General features: G+C 34.4%; 2 protein-coding genes across 4 annotated transcripts in view; both read left to right on the top strand.

Annotated features, from left to right (window-relative positions):
• The first annotated feature begins 8,975 nt into the window (after nucleotides 1-8,975).
• On the top strand, nucleotides 8,976-9,735 carry LOC136063558 (uncharacterized). The gene is made up of 2 exons (XM_065764116.1): nucleotides 8,976-9,078; nucleotides 9,200-9,735. Exons 1-2 carry the CDS (start codon nucleotides 8,976-8,978, stop codon nucleotides 9,733-9,735), a joined length of 639 nt encoding a protein of 212 aa, XP_065620188.1.
• A 4,753-nt stretch (nucleotides 9,736-14,488) lies between these two features.
• The window catches only part of LOC112039435 (probable E3 ubiquitin-protein ligase ZFP1), a 7,504-nt gene continuing 5,321 nt past the window's right edge, over nucleotides 14,489-16,671 (top strand). Inside the window, exon 1 of one of the 3 annotated variants that reach the window (XM_024072309.2) lies at nucleotides 14,489-14,618. The gene's annotated coding sequence lies outside the window, so the exon portion shown is untranslated. The remainder of the gene's footprint in view (nucleotides 14,619-16,671) is intronic. The other 2 variants (XM_024072311.2, XM_065764155.1) reach the window with 2 other exon arrangements.

Here is a 16,671-nt window from a genome sequence, read left to right as displayed (position 1 = left end):
ACATCTACTTTAGATTTAACATAATGTCTGAAGCTAGTTCTACATCCTGCATTTGATGCTATAGAACATTTGAGATAAATGCTAGGATATAGCACTTGGCCATCTTATTAGATTTCTGCCAACGATCATATCGTTATTTTTCCTCAGAAGGAGCATCTAATGAAGGAAAGCTGGGACATGGTTTAGTAAGCACATATTTGTGCTCTTCAGCAGTAAGAACAATGTCCAAATTTGTTTTCCAGTTAACATAATTGGATCTAGTCAGTTTGTTTTGATTAAGAATAGTTACAAGTGGGCTAAATGATGCCATGTTCAAATCTAAAAACAATAAACATGAATATAATAAGTAAACTGGACATTATCAATTTAGCATATAATCATATAGTATGGAACCTTAATAAAACCATAATATAATATATGCAACGACAACCCAATCCCGCAATTAATATTCCTCGGAAGCGAGGTCATACCAATCACTATGATCAGGCGAGAATTATTCTCATTATTAATGCTATCATTGTAACTCTTACCAAACAAAAATAATTTGTCGCTTTCCCTTCAGCCTCTAAGCAATAATGACATAGCTCCGAAGGGAGGTTAACATTACACAATCTAGTGTACACCATTGCCTAGAATCAATGTGAATCACCAAGTAACTCCACGGAAGCGTGGTCGTTCTCAATGTAAAAACACATTTCATCTATCATTAAGAAGTTTAACCTGTAGTACCATGAATCAAACACCCTCTAAAGGGAGCAAGGCATATACGCCAAGGCGAGGTGCTTGATCACACTACTATAAACCAACAATGGAGGCCATGAGATGCAACCCTTGTATCTCTCTCCCACTAGATGTTTTAAAATAAAGATTTTTAATTTTGAAACATGCATAATCTAATTACACATAGCCTTGCTCTTTCTACATGTGAAAACACTTAGGAAAAATTCTGATATTCTTTCTTTCGATCGATCGAATGTGCCCCTCGATCGATCGAAAAAATTAAAGAATTCGATCTTGACCTCCTGACTTGTTCGATTGACACTCGATTGCCTTTCGATCGATTGAAAAACAGATTCGATTAATCGACTAGCAATCGAAAATCAATCTATTTAAAAAGTCTGATTACTGTTTCACTCGATCAATCGAAAATCGCAAAACTCAAATTTTCAGAAATTTTCTAAGGCAGTTTTCTTCGTTTTTCATGAACAAACATTCAACATATGAACATTACAGACAGAGATTGATGTCAAAACTGAATTCTACTGATGCTATAGCCTTAAAACTCAATTTAACGTACTTAAATTTAAATTTAAACAACATCATAACATCAATTTCAGTTTTCATCAAATCATAGTTTCAACAACATGCAGAAAATTAAAATATAATCTTCTAACAATATGAAACTATCATCTCTAATTCTAAAACTCTCAAAACATGTTAAACAGATTGGAAATTGAAGACCGCGCTGATACCATTTGATGGAAAGAAGTATGTGCACAGCAAAAAATTAATGGATCTACTTCATTGTCAATCTATAACATGCACTATGTAAATTTCAGAATTAGAGTATAAGAGAGCGTACCTTGAAGCGGTGAATTTCAAAACAAAGATCGAAGCACATAGGAATACTTTTAATCTTCACTCCAATTCCACTAACGCCTAAGAAGTATGGACTCTCAATTGGTTACAAAAGGAGAATTAAATTGAGTGACTTTCACTCACATACACTCACTTACAATGATGTTTTTTCCACCATATAAATTTTGTACGTTTTCCCTTTTGTATCTAACCAACTATCTAATTGGGCTGGCCTTTTGGGCCTTTCCAATTGGGCTTAAGTGTGTGGCTTGGAGTGGAACCAAAAGAGACCAATAAGACACTAGCTCCAATGGGCCTTGGGCTTTTCTGTTAACTCTTGACAAGTCCAAAGTTACCATTAACTATATTTAATACCACTATATAAATATAGTTGCACTCTAGGCCTTATCTATAAATTATATCCCAAGACTTTATTGTACATGCAAACCCTTTCATAAAATATTCGTAGTAATACAAAGTCACATAAATGTGGACTGCCACTTTGTAGATTACTACGTCTTAATCCTTGAGTACCCAGTTTAATCCTATCAAATTATTCATCATATATTTATGAAATTCAATTTCATAAATATATACTTTAGTAATTTCTTACCAAAGTGGTTAGGCCTAACTCTCTGAATAACAAACCCATTAAACTTATTTCAAGGGAATATTTTATATCTCCGTTAAGAGACTATGAATTCTATCTTGAGAATATATGTTCCATCAACACTAAATGTGGCTGCCCAACATATTGAGATTTTGACTGTTATTTTAGATCTCACTCTTGATATATCAAAACAACCTACACCTCATGATCAAGTCCTTTATTCTCTCATGATTAAGAGTTCATACAAATATAAGTCGTGAGATTTATTATTCATTTGACAGTCCTTAAGAGAATAATAAATCTCACAACAGTCAAGTTCAATATGTCTTAACTCTTAAAACATATCAACACATCAACTAGAAGTCTCCACTTCCATGATCAAGAAAAATTATCGTAGTTGATATGTTATAGTCTTCACAGATGAAATGCCCAATTTCATCACCGACTACGAACTATAATTCTAAATTTACAAAGAACTTGTGACTTATATCTTTTGTGAAGGTTCCAGAACCAATGTTGTGTCAGTAACATTGGTGGCTGGTCCCTTCCTCATTTTTCGCTATTTCTCTCTTTTGAGGTTCCCTCTTTAAAAGCCTCGAGTTGACTTTCTCGTTCTAGGGGGTCCTAGAGGGCTGACCATTGATCTTTCTTTTTCCAAGGCTTTTAGATTCCACCTTTTCAGACCCACATTTTGGCTACTTTCCCTTTTGTCATTTTTCTCAAATGGGCTGATTCCTTTATATCAGGATGAAAGATCCTCAGCCACCTTCCTTTATGCTCCATTTTCCTGGGTTTCCATAGGTACCAGACCCTTATGCATGAATTGTTGGTTCCCAAGTCTTCTGATCATTTTCTGCATCATTGGGTGGCTAATGGGACATATTTGCTCTCGTTCTTCATGTTTTTGGGCATGCCCCCTCGAACTATCTCAGTCCCAACTTGGCCTTGCTGCACATCCAGAGGATTCCAGGCTCCTGGGAATCCTTAGATATCTTGGTTCAATTTTCTCCCTGGGCTCCTTAGCGATTTTCTTACATTTGAGGGCTAGGCTGGACTTCTTATTTCCTTTGTTTCGTAAGGTCCAAAGCTTGCCCATTCATGGGCTTGGATCCCTTCTATGGCTCTTAATGGATTTGGGCCTTCACTTTTTTTATTGAAAGCCTAAATGTTTTCTAGATTTCAATCTTTTGTATTGTTTTGGGCTTTGATACAACATTGTGATATTTTAGACCTCAACAATAAGTATTTCCAATCATCTAAGAAAACAAGTATAGAATCATTATGAGTCCTAAAATTTTTTATTGACAACGAAAACTTCCACAGTTCAAATTGGTCCAAAGCTTGCCCATTCATGGGCTTGGGTCCCTTCTATGGCTCTTAATGGATTTGGGCCTTCACTTTTTTTTATTGAAAGCCTGAATGTTTTCTAGATTTCAATCTTTTGTATTGTTTTGGGCTTTGATACAACATTGTGATATTTTAGACCTCAACAATAAGTATTTCCAATCATCTAAGAAAATAAGTATAGAATCATTATGAGTCCTAAAAATTTTTTATTGACAACGAAAACTTCCACAGTTCAAATTTCTCCTCCCCTTTTGTTATAACTATTGAATTATAGAAAATAAAAATAAAATAATGATTGTTATCTATTAAGATTGTTTTTAAAATATTAAATACATCCTGGTATAGATTATAACTATACATTTTTTTTTTTTTGAGAAAGATTTTAACTATACATTAAATGTGAAATTTATCATTTGAACATCTATATATTATTTATGTTAGAAATATTCTCAAATTATTATTTTAATTTGGTTATTTATTAAAGTTTTCTTCGTACAGTAAGAAATCATTTTTCTTATCAAATAAATAATTTGGTATTTCTTGTTCACGGTAGAAAAGCCCATAATAAGCATTGCATGTAAAGGTTTGTTGACTTGATCACTCATAAACTAACTCATGAGTTCACGTGGTCCTTCCAAAATTGGAAGAGTAAAAGATTTTTAGAAGCATATGGAGTGGGTTTTTCAAAGATTTAGTTTGGTAAATTTTGAGGCTAAGATATGCCTAAATTGTGAAGTTAAAAGATGTCTATATGTGAGTTAGGGTTTACTATTTGAGTGGGAGGATTATCATTACGTGTATATGTATGGGTTTGTGGGATTTTAGAAGTATCAAGTTTATGACTTTGGTTTGTGATGGTAGGGGATTGCAAGTGTGTTTATGTTAATGTGATTTGTGAAAATTTGTAAATTTTGTAAATGTCATTTCTAATTGTTATTATAATTTATATTGTTTGACAGTGGATTTTGATTGATATAGCTTGTAGATAACTAGATAAAAACACGGATTTGGTTGAACTATGTAAAACCTTGGATCTTATATGTAGATTTTGATTTTTTGTGTGTGTGTAAATACATGTTGATAGCGCCAAATTCCAACAAACTAATAGAAGAGCTAGTGTAGTTCAATAGGAGATTATATTCGGTGCATGTTTGCAATTTATCTAAAAGACGCGTGTAAGACATGTTTGGAAACAATGATTATCTTGTGAAGAAAAGCTTGCTTGTATTAAAATGAAATTTTTGCTGAAAAGAAGGAAGATTTTATATAATTTAAGTCAAGGTGAAAATATGTTGGAAATTACCTCATATTTTATTTGGATTTGGTTACTTATTTGAGATATGTCAAAGAGTAGAAATTAGGGCCTGTAAGTACTTCTTTTAAAGAGTTTTTGGTGGCTTCGGTTAGTCCTTTCATATAGGGAGATGGGAAGATTTTTAGAAAACGATAAACCAAGATTCTTCCAAAAGCTAGTTTGGTAGATTTCAAGTTTGAAGATATGTACATTGTGAGGTTAAACTCGATGGCAAAGGTTGAATGAATATATAGTATAGTTTATTGTTTGAGTGTGAAAGTGCCATTATATTAGGGTTTTGAGATTGTGAATTTGATTAATGTTTCCGAGGACTTGTGTTTGTAAACTTTGTGTTTGTTAGGAATTAAAAGTAGTGCCGTTAGGGGGCAAAATTATGAAAAAAAACTTATCCACAAATTAATTCAATCGATAATAGTAATAAAAAAAAAAGGATGGACATTTAATTGTTTAAATTATTTATTTATTTATTTATTTTTGTGCCAATGGATAACTTATTTAACAGCTCCCAACTAATGAACTTTTTGTATTTTAGATTGTAAATTGGTAGTTTGATTATAATAAGAAAAATAATAAAATATTACTTAAAAATTATTGAGTAACTAACAAAAGGAAGATATCAATGCAATTACATTATAAGTATATGGAAAATATAAAAAATTACTGAAGCTTTTTCTTTTTTCTTTTTTTGAGATAAAATATTACAAAGATACAAGAAAAATAATACAAAATTTTGTTTTTAAATTACCAAGATACAAGAATCTAGTCTCTTTGATGTTTTTAAATGTTATAATTTATTACCCTTAATTAATAATGCAAATAAACTGTCAAAAGTTTTTTTTTTTTTTTAATTTAAAAAAAATATACTAGTAGAAAAGGGAATAAAAACTCAAATTATCAACAAGTCTAATTTTAGAAGAAACAATTTGACCAGTAATGATTAGGGGTACTATATCATGACAATGTAGTTAAAATAGCCTTTAATTTTTTATATTTTAACAAGAGTCCCACAATTTGTAATTTTGGGTGGCATAATTGTAACAATTAAGTAGTTAATTAAGTTTTGGAAGGGGCATCTTTGTTAGGTTACAAGTAGACTTAATATGGAAGGAAGCAAATTAGAATTTACATGGCCTTCCACTTCTTATCTCTTGACCCCTTGGCTCTACTATTGATTGCAAGCATGAATATTATGAATATTATACACATATATTATAATTATTCAAGCTTATTTATTTATTTATTTATTTATTGATATGAATTAATAAAGCTTATTATTTTGTTTAGAAGAAATTAATCAAGCTTATTGATTGGCGATGTTAGTAAGAGTTTATGAATATTATAATTAATCAAGCTTATTGATATACATATATTGCGCTTATCCTTAGAGTAAAAGAACCAAATAAAATGCAAGACTATAAACTGATTGCTTTATGCAATGTGCTTTATATGATCATTGGAAGGATGCTGGCAAATAGACTACTAAGTATTCTTCCCTAATAAATTTCTCAAATTGAAGTGGCTTTGTGCTAGGTAGGCTCATAACTAACAATGTCCTTGTTACATATGAAATTATGTAGTCTGTGTGTCTTAAAATACAAAGCATATCACCACCGCAGGGTGTGGTTTGATAGTAGGAATCCTCAAATTGATTTATTGGTGAGCAATTTGAGTGATAGTCCCAGCAAGGCGGAAGTAATACACGCGATATTACCCATTGCCGTAATGTGATAGAGGATTAATGAATCCACAATGAAAACCCACTTTTTTCATTCAACCCAAAAATATATATATATATACACACACAAAGCATATCTAGCTAATCCTCATGTGTGTAGTGCGTACAAGAGTTGTTTTACACTTTTTTTTTCTCTCTCCATAAATGCCACATGTCATTGTAGTTGGCATCCATTCAACATAAGCATGATATTTTAATATCTTAGTTAGCCATGTCAAACTTTTCTATCCATTATTTAACAATAAAGATTATTTTGACATAATAACAAATGGTTCAGGACTAAATGACACATTTAAAATCTTAGGGATTTTTTTTTTTTTAATATGGGGCAAAGGTTGGACCAAAAATGATGTTGGGAAATTCTTGGCTAAACAATGAAATTAACAAAGAAATAATTAATGAACAAAGGTTTATAGGCATGAATTGACATTATCCTTAGACAATATTTCCACTCACACAAGTGTTTTTACATTGTTTCCGCAAACTTGTCCCAAGATACAACTTAGCCAAAAATTTTACAAAGAAGCAAACTTGCAGATTTCTTGTGAATTTCTTAATAATAGTGTAAAAAACTGTAATAAAATAAAATAAAATAAATATGGAGGCAATAATTATAAGCAATGAAGAGTTGCCCTTGACAAGGCACTTATGAATGGTTACTTTGGTTGATACAAGCACTCAAAATCGTGTCTTGGTTATTAGTTATTACTTACTATTAGATATAGAAAAATATCTCATTCACTTTTGCATTTAATTAATATATACTTTGCTCGAGTGTGGTTAGGTCAGAAATTTGACCTATTATTATAAGTTTAGTTTACCTTCTTACTAGTTCTAGTAGTATGAGTCCAAATCTTCTGTCTCACTTTTCCTGCTCCATTCTATACTCCACCAATAAATACTTGCCACGTATTCACCTAATTAATTAAATACTATCATTATTGACTTATTAATACTACAGTTATTAATTAATAGTAGTATTTAATTAATTAGGTGAATATGTGGCAAGTATTTATTAGTGGAGTATAGAGTGGAGCAGGAAAAGTGGGACAGAAGATTTGGACTCCTAGTAGTATACTTGTGTGATTCATAGATTAATTAAAAGTTTTATCTAAAAATATATTTTACTAATATTTTACAAATATTAGTAAGCCACTTGAAACTCTAAATTAATTATCAGAATAATAATAATAATAATTCACTTGACACAAGGACAATATTTATAATGTAAGAGTTATTATATTAAAATCATAGTTATCAAAACCGTACTGAAAGTTGATCCGACTACAGAATTGGTTCACTAATTCATTGGTTCAACTAGTAGTTTATTGGTTGATTTGTAGGTTTATTAATTAATTAAATAATGTATTATAATTATAAAAAGAAACTAAAATAAAATAAAAATACTCCATTTAGGTAAATTAATAAATTATAACTATAAAAAATTACATCATATAACATAAATTTAGAGAATATAAATAAATAAAAAAACACATAATTCACATAAATCAACCAATAGCCAAGTTATATAATCTAAAAGTTCTGAAACAACATATCTCAAACAACCCATAAAAATAAAAATAAAAATAAAATAAAAAATCTCAAAGAAATTCAAAATAAAATTTTAGCTGATTATTTAAATCTCCAAATACAATTGATGATTTCAAAGTGCAGTGAATTTAGTAGTTTGGTTCAGTCATTTTTGAGTTTTTTTCACATATACACACGGTATTTTTTTTTTTCTTTTTCTTTTATCCCCGTGTTAAAAAGATTAACTTGTGCAATTTGTCGGTTTAAATGGTTTGATAATGGATCATTGCATATTTGGTATTTTACACCAAACCATTCTGAATAATGTTTTGGTTCACGGGTTTCAGGGTTTAACTAGCGATTTGGTACGGATTTAATAACTATGATTAAAATATAAAATTATGATAAATAATTGAAATAAATATCAAAATTTATTTTAATCTATATTACTATTTAAGAGGCTTCTCCTATTTGAAATCCTCATTTTTTTTTTGTTCAAAAATGCCCCTACACCCTTATGTTTATGTAGAGATAAAACTAAAGGATAATCCAGTAAAAATATAACTCTAACTCCCACTAAAACATTGCTTAAAAAATTGGGCCACTCTTTATTGATTTTCAAATTGTTTTATTCACTTATAAATTAGATTTTCAAAATAAAATTATATATAAAAAATAAAGACAATTTTTTTTTGGGCTATAAAATAGGACCACTAAACCCAATGTTTTCACTAAACTAAAAAAAAGAAAATTAAAAAAAAAAAAAAAATTCATTGCACATGCAAAGTGCATGTGATGAGAGATTCAAAATTTAAATCTCTTGTTTGACAACAATAGACTTATCAATTGGGGTTCTCAAAATGGAGAAGATTGAGATAATCTTAAAAAAAGAAAGTTTCTCTGTAACTAAGAAAGTTCTCCACACTTATCTTAGGCAGCAGAATAGCTGTACCTTCTACGAAGGTTCTTTTGTTCTCCATGTTTTAACAGTGTTAGTTCGGTGGCTAGTTGGGTTTTCTTCAAGGGAATAGGGAAACACATTTTTCTTTCTTTAATTTTTTCCTACTGCCTAGATCAATTTTAGATAATGGAGGAATTATCACAGAGTTGGATGAAACTATCACTGTCAAAGAGAGAAGGATTATGATGCTGCTTGGAAGAGGAATTCAGCTGAAAGAACATATCATAGTATCAAAGTTTCTCACGAAAAGGGCTCTTAACATTAAGGCCATTGCAAAAACGTTTACTCCATTGTGGCGTTCAAGAAGTGGATTCAAGATTAAAAATATGGGTGATCATGTAATACTATTCATTTTTGAAAATGAAATTGAAATAGAGAAGGTCCTCAATGCCGAACCATGGTGCTTTGATAAGCACTTGGTGATCATGCAGAAATATGATAAGAGCATGGCCATGGAAGAACTAAAATTTGAGAAGACCCGATTCTGGGTTCAGGTTCATGGACTCCCCTACAAGTTCATGAATGTTAAGGCGGCCGAGAAAATCTATGAAGTTGTTGGACAAGCGGTTCACTCTAACAATCTGGCTGAAACGGAGTGGGGCAATTTTATGAGGATTCAAGTGGAGATGGACATATCCATACCCCTTTGTCGTGGTTGAGTGGTGTCTATGGAGAATGCCAAAAAATCTTGGGTAACTTTCAAGTACGAACGCCTTCCCAATATTTGCTGTTGGTCTGGCAAAATCAATCACTCGGACCGTGATTGTGAAATATGGCTGGACAGCAAAGGAAGTTTAGCAGAAACACAAAAACAATTTGGGCCATCATTACGTGCTCTATCGTTTTTCCCATCAAAGCGAAGCGCGGTGGCAGTCCCGGGGTTTTACAATAAGAAACACAGTGCCCCAAAATCGCAGCCTACTGAAGCTAGACCGGAGGATGGCGGGGAGATCAACGTTGAATCATGAGTTAGGGAGGAGCTCATGGTGGTGCACAACGTGGACTTAGCTGAAAGCAAATTAAATGCTCATTTAAGGGAGAAAACCGTTGAAACTAATGCTCCTCATTATTCATGAAAAGGTTTCATGGGGATTAAATCTCAAGACCCCATTAAATCTCCACAAAATCTGGACAAATTAAATGCAAAAATTATAGGGATTAATGTTACCGAAAATTCTGGTGATAATAGGCCATTATTCCCAACGACACCAATTGGTATTAATACAATTAATGACCTGAGTAAATCCACCAATAGCAATCAAGTCAAGGAGGCGACTCAATCAAACCCTAATATTAATGTTTTCACTCCTAACCCTATGTCACGTGAGGGGCATGAAGTTGCTAGGGTAACCAAAAAAAAAAAAAAAGGCATGTGGACTAGGTTGGACAAAGGCAAGATCACGCATCAAACACCTTAGGCAGATTTCATAGGTCCTTACAAATAGAGCTTTTCAACAATTGATGATCATTTTGATTTACCTTGCAGCAAGAAACAGGTTTTGACAGATGAAGTTAGATTTTCTTTTCAAATGGTGGAGGCTGATGCTCAGCCCCACCAGGAGCAATGAGTTGCCTAGTGTGGAATTGTCATGGGCTTGGGAACCTACGTACAGAGAAAAAGCTTGGTGTTTTAGTCCGGGCAAAAGATCCATCTGTCATGTTTTTAGCCGAGACATGGTCAAATGAAGCAAGGCTAAAAGATATTAGACGGAAATTGCAATTCGATCATGTGTTTGTTGTACCCTGAGAAAATAGGGGAGGAGGTTTAGCATTATTTTGGAAAAATTGTATTGATGTCACTATGGAGACTCTCTCTAAAAATCACATTGACTCAATTATAAACAAAAGAAAGGAGGATGCTTAGAGATTTATAGGTTTTTATGGGGAACCGGTAACACATTTGAGGCATGAATCTTGGTCGATGCTAAGACAATTAAATTCTCGTTTTAACTTTTGTGCAGGAGATTTTAATGAGATTTTGAGGAGCAATGAGAAGCATGGGGGAAGCATGAGATCACAATCCCAAATGCAACTTTTCCAAGATGTTATTGACGAATGTGGGTTTCTTGATCTTCGCTTTGTAGGATCTCAATTTACATGGAGTAAGCATTATGCAGCAGGACATTCGGTGTGGGAAAGACTTGATCGAGGGTTAGCCAATTATGAGTGGCTCACAAGATTTGCAGGGGCACGAATTCATCACCTCCACTCGGATTCCTCTGACCATCGCCTACTCTTGATCACTCTCACAGGTTTAGAGGTGGCTTGTAAGAAGAAAATTTTCAGATTTAAGGAGATGTGGCTATCCGACAAAGGTTGCTCTGATACAGTAGAAGCTATGTGGCTGTCTAGTGATTCTAATTACTTTAACAATCGAATCCTTAGAAAACTTGAGAAATGTGTTGTTGAACTTACTAAGTGGAGTCGTGAGAAGTTCGGTAATGTGAGGATTAAGCTAGAAAAAAAGAGAAGACAACTAGTTGAGGCCAAAAGGGTTGTAATGAATTCTGGGCTGAACACTCTGGTGAGGGAATTGAAGAATGAAATTGAAATTCTCTTGGATAGAGAGAACCGAATGTGGCTGCAACGTTCTAAAACTCTCTGGGCTATATAAGGAGACCGTAACACACGATTTTTTCACAGCAAAGCAACCAACAGGTACCGAAAAAATTTCATCCATAAGCTTAGAAAGCCGAATGGGCAATGGAGTGCAAATAATGAGGAAGTGGCAGACATCCTTATCCAATATTATAAAGAACTTTTCACCTCAGCTAATCCCACATTTCCTGAAGAAGTTTTGTTGACCATTAATACTTGGGTTAGTGCGCAAATGAATAATAAGCTATCAACAGATTTTAAGGCTTGAGAAGTACATGAAGTATTGAAACAAATGGCCCTTCTCAAGGCACCGGGTTCGAATGGAATGCCTCCAATTTTTTTCCAACACTTTTGGCCACTGGTTGGTGATGAGGTAACAACTTCTGTTTTACAATTCCTTAATATAGCCACTTTCCTGTGTCATTTGAACCATACTTTCATCTCTAATTCCCAAAGTAAAAAACCTAGAGTTAGTTTCTGAATTTAGACCTATAAGCCTTTGTAACGTCCTGTATAAGATTTTTTCTAAAGTATTGGCTAATAGGTTGAAGAAAGTCTTACCTACTCTCATTACGGAACATCAAAGTGCCTTTACAAAGAGTCGTCTTATCTCTAATAATATTTTGGTTTGCTTTTGAGAGTCTACATAGCATGCAGAATCACAAATCTAAGAAAGAGGGCTATATGGCAATGAAGTTAGACATGAGTAAGACGTATGATAGAGTGGAATGGTTTTTCTTGGAAGCAGTTATGAGACAGATGGGTTTTACAAAAAGGTGGATCCAGTTGATGATGGTGGGTGTAAAAACTTTATCTTATTCCATATTGGTGAATGGTGAGCCCAAAGGCATGATCAAGCTAACCTGAGGAATTAGGCAAGGAGATCCTCTCTCTCCTTTCCTATTTTTGTTGTGCACTGAAGGTCGACATGGTCTCATCTCACAAGCAGCCAGCCAAGGAGAACTACATGGCTATTCACTTTGCAAAAATGGCCCTAAACTAACCCATCTTTTCTTTACAGATGATAGCTTGTTATTTTATAGATCTACTCCTCAAGAATGTGACAAAGTTTTGGAACTTTTGGATACCCATAGTAAGTATTCGAGACAGCACATCAATAAAAACAAAACTACCATTTTCTTTAGCAAGTCCACCACTCTGGAGAGAAAGTAATACATCAAGAATGCCTTAGGAGTTCTTGAAATTCGAAGCTATGAAAAGTATTTTGGAGCTACCCTCTTTGATTGGGAGAAGGAAAAAAGCTAGTTTCGAATATATCAAGGAAAGAGTATGGAGAAAGCTCCAAAGGTGGGGGGAAAAGTTGCTTTCTCAAGCTGGGAGGGAAGTCCTCATTAAAGCCGTTGTCCAAGCAATCCCTACCTACACTATGAGTTGATTTAAACTTCCGGTGGGATTATGTAATGAAATTGAGGGCCTTATTCAAAAATTTTGGTGGGGTCAAAGAGGAGAGAGACGAAAGATTCATTGGAGAAAGTGGAGCACCATGTGTAAACCGAAAAGGGAGGGAGGCATGGGATTCAAAGACTTGGTCATGTTTAATGATTCTCTCCTAGCTAAATAGGCTTGGTGGCTTTTTCACAATGAAAATTCACTCTTCTATCAGGTTTTCAAAGCGAAGTGCTTCCCGAATTGCTCTATTTTGGAGGTCCCAGATTTTGCCAAAGGGTCATATGCTTGGCGTAGCATATTGAAGGGTAGGGAGGTTTTGAAAAAAGGAGGGCGATGGCAGCTGCAAGATTACAAACGAGTGCAACCAGTGAAGCCAACGACTGAAATTGTCAATCTCCACACAGCAGCAACCTGGTCTCCTCCACAAGCTCCTTTCCTAAAGATTAATTATGACAAAGCCGTATTCCGAGATTCCAAAGTGCAGGCATAGGAGCTGTGATCTAAGACAGTGAGGGTGGAGTGCTCGCCTCCTTAACAGAGAAGATTCCTCTTCCTCATACGATGGTAGACGTGGAGGTAGCAACTACGAGAAGAGCCATCATGCTTTCCAAAGATCTTAATCTTAGCTCTATTATATTAGAGGGAGATTTGGAGATCATCACCCAAGCAGTTCAAGCAGAAAAGCATTCCCTAGCTTCTTATGGTAATCTCATTAAGGAGATTAGATTCCATGCAGACTCTTTTCTCAATTTTAGAGTTTCTCATGTTAAAAGAAAAGGGAATTTTGTAGTTCATAACCTAACTAGACATGTTGGACATGTTAGCGGTTTAGTGGTTTGAACGAAGGAGGTTCCCTCCCACATTTTACCTGTACTTTTAGCTAATGCTGGCTAACTTTTCATTTAATAATAGCTGATTCAGTTTGATTCTTTTAAAAAAAAAAAGTGCATGTGATGAGGCTAGTTTTCTTAAAATTTTTGGTAATAGAACTTTAATTGGAGCAGAATTTTAAATTTATTGAAACTTAGATAATAATGTTTTATTAAATTAAACCATTCTAACAACTAGTTTGAAAACTAAAATTTTATTTAGAGTATATTTTTAATTTCTTCAAAAAAAAGGTAATATAATTTTAACTAAAATTAAATTATCCTAACAGTTAAATAATATAAAATATTTTATTTTATTTTATTTCTTTTTATTAGTCAATAATTGAGTGTTTTATTATTATTTTTTGAGTTTTTCTTAATTTCTTCCATGATTATACCACGCCGTTTTAGAGGCACGTGCAATACACGCTGTATTAAAACGCGTTCACCATGAGTCGGTGCTTGGTTCAGAAATTAAAACATTTTATTTAATTTAATAAAGTACGAAACCGCTATAAAGGACACAACAGAACTCCGATTAGAAAAACCAAATAAAATAAAATTATTAAAAAAAAAAAAAAAATCCAAAGAAAGCGTTTCTCTCTCTGTCTCTTTCTCTTTCTCTTTCTCTCTGAGATCGTCGATCGCCCTTTCTACGATCATAGGTGAGTTTCTGTATTCCTGCGATGTCTTCATATTTTTTCTTAATTTTTCAACATGATCGTTAACAAGATAACGGTAAAGTCTTTTTTTTTTTTTTTTTTTTTTGTGGATTTTAAATAATGGGTTGGAGAGCAGAAGAAGTGGGGGGAAGGAAGGAGAGAGAATTCTATAGAAAATGAGTCTGATGCATAATGTCCCCACTATGATATCTAAACCCAATTTAAACAAGATCCGTAAGGATAAGTTCAAAAACCCACTTTGGAGGAGATTTCTTGGAGAAAGTCAAGAGCACTATGGTTGCAAGAGAAAGACATCAATACATGGCTTTTTTTTTTTTTTTTTTTTCTTCATACATTGGCTAACTCCCATAGAATGGTCAATCATATGAGAGGCCTGAAGGTGGACAGTGCAATTTATGAGGGTGATGTGGCAATTTGGGATCAGATGGTGCAATTTTATGAGAAATTATACAAGTAGACAGTATAGATTTTGCTTGCCTTGACGAGATTGATAGATGATCTCTTGAGAGGAAATTTGATAGGGATGAAGTCATTCAGGTGCTGAAGGAGGTGGAGGGCGATAAGGCTCCCTAGCCAGACGGTGTTACTATGGCTTTTTAAAAAGTACTGAAGGGTGGTTGCAAAGGATGTGATGGCTTGGTTTACATATTCTCATAGACATTGTGTCTTTGAAAAATCTCTTAATGCCACTTTTCTATATTTAATACCACAAAAGCATAATTCAGGATTTTCTCCCTATTAGTCTTTGGGGAGTGTGTATAGAATTTTAGCAAAGGTTTCGGCTACTAGACTTCAACCCATCTTGGATAAATTTATTTATGATTCCCATCGTGGGGTTGAGTATATCTCATCTTCTCTTTGCTGACGACACTATTTTATTTGTTGGTGCCTAGGGAGCCATTATTATGCATAAGGACTGCTTTTTTTTGGAAGCTGTCACAGGCTTGAAAGTCAATGTTGAAGTGAAATTGTCCCTATGAGTGAGGTGGGCAATTTGAAAGCTCTAGCAGATATTTTGGGTTGCAAAGTTGGGGGCTCATTTCAAGGCTACATTGATATGGAATCCTATCTTAGAGAAGATGGATAGAAAGTTATCTAGCTGGAAATGTTTATATTTGTCAAACGGTGGTAGACTAACTTTGTTAAAAAGTAAGTTTTCAAGCCTTCCAACTTATTATCTATATCTGTACACTGTTCCTAAATTTGCAGCTTATAGATAAGAAAGGATTCAAAGAAATTTCTTGTGGGGGACATCAAAGGAGGAATTCAAGTACCCGCTAGTGGCATGGAGTATGGATTGTTCACCTATTCAGGTTGGTGGCTTGGGGATTAGGAGAATTGGGAACTTTAACCAAGCTTTACTTGGTAAAGAGCTGGCATTTTGGGCAGGAAGTTAACCATTTGTGGCGTCAGGTGATTGCAACCAAATATGGTGAGGCTATAGGGGTTGGTGTGCACGAGAATGGTAGAGGGACTCGTGGTTATAGGTTGTGGAGGAGCATAGAGCAAGTGGGGTTGATTTCTTTAAGCGTGTGGTTTATGAGGTGGGAGAAGGTAATTGTATTATGTTTTGGTATGATCCTTGGAGTGAGCATCATCCTTTAAAGGATCTTTACCCTGCTTTGTTTGTGTTCATTTGATATGGAAGCTTTAACTTCTGATGTGCTGACTTCTCCTCCATATGGGGGAGTAGGAGCTGGAATTTGTAGTTCCATAAAACTCTTCATGATTGGGAGTTGAGGGTTGTGCATTCTTTCTTTGAGCTTATTTATTCCAAGCTGCCAAGGGAGGAGGGAGTGATAGAATGCTCTGGAGGTTAACTAGGGAGTGGTACTTTTGATGTCCGCTCCTATTATAATTCTATTTGTGGCACCCTCACTATTTCTTTCCCTTAGAAGAGCATTTAGCATGTTAAGACCCCCCCCCCCCCCCCCCCCCCCCCCCCCCCCCCCTCCCCCCCCCCCCCCCCCCCCCCCCCCCCCCCCCCCCCCCCCCCCCCCCCCCCCCCCCCCCCCCCCCCCCCCCCCACACCCCC

Source organism: Quercus suber, unplaced genomic scaffold (assembly GCF_002906115.3).
Source record: "Quercus suber isolate HL8 unplaced genomic scaffold, Cork oak 2.0 scaffold_542, whole genome shotgun sequence".
Taxonomy (NCBI): Eukaryota; Viridiplantae; Streptophyta; class Magnoliopsida; order Fagales; family Fagaceae; genus Quercus; species Quercus suber.
This window is presented reverse-complemented; position numbering and strand designations above follow the sequence as displayed.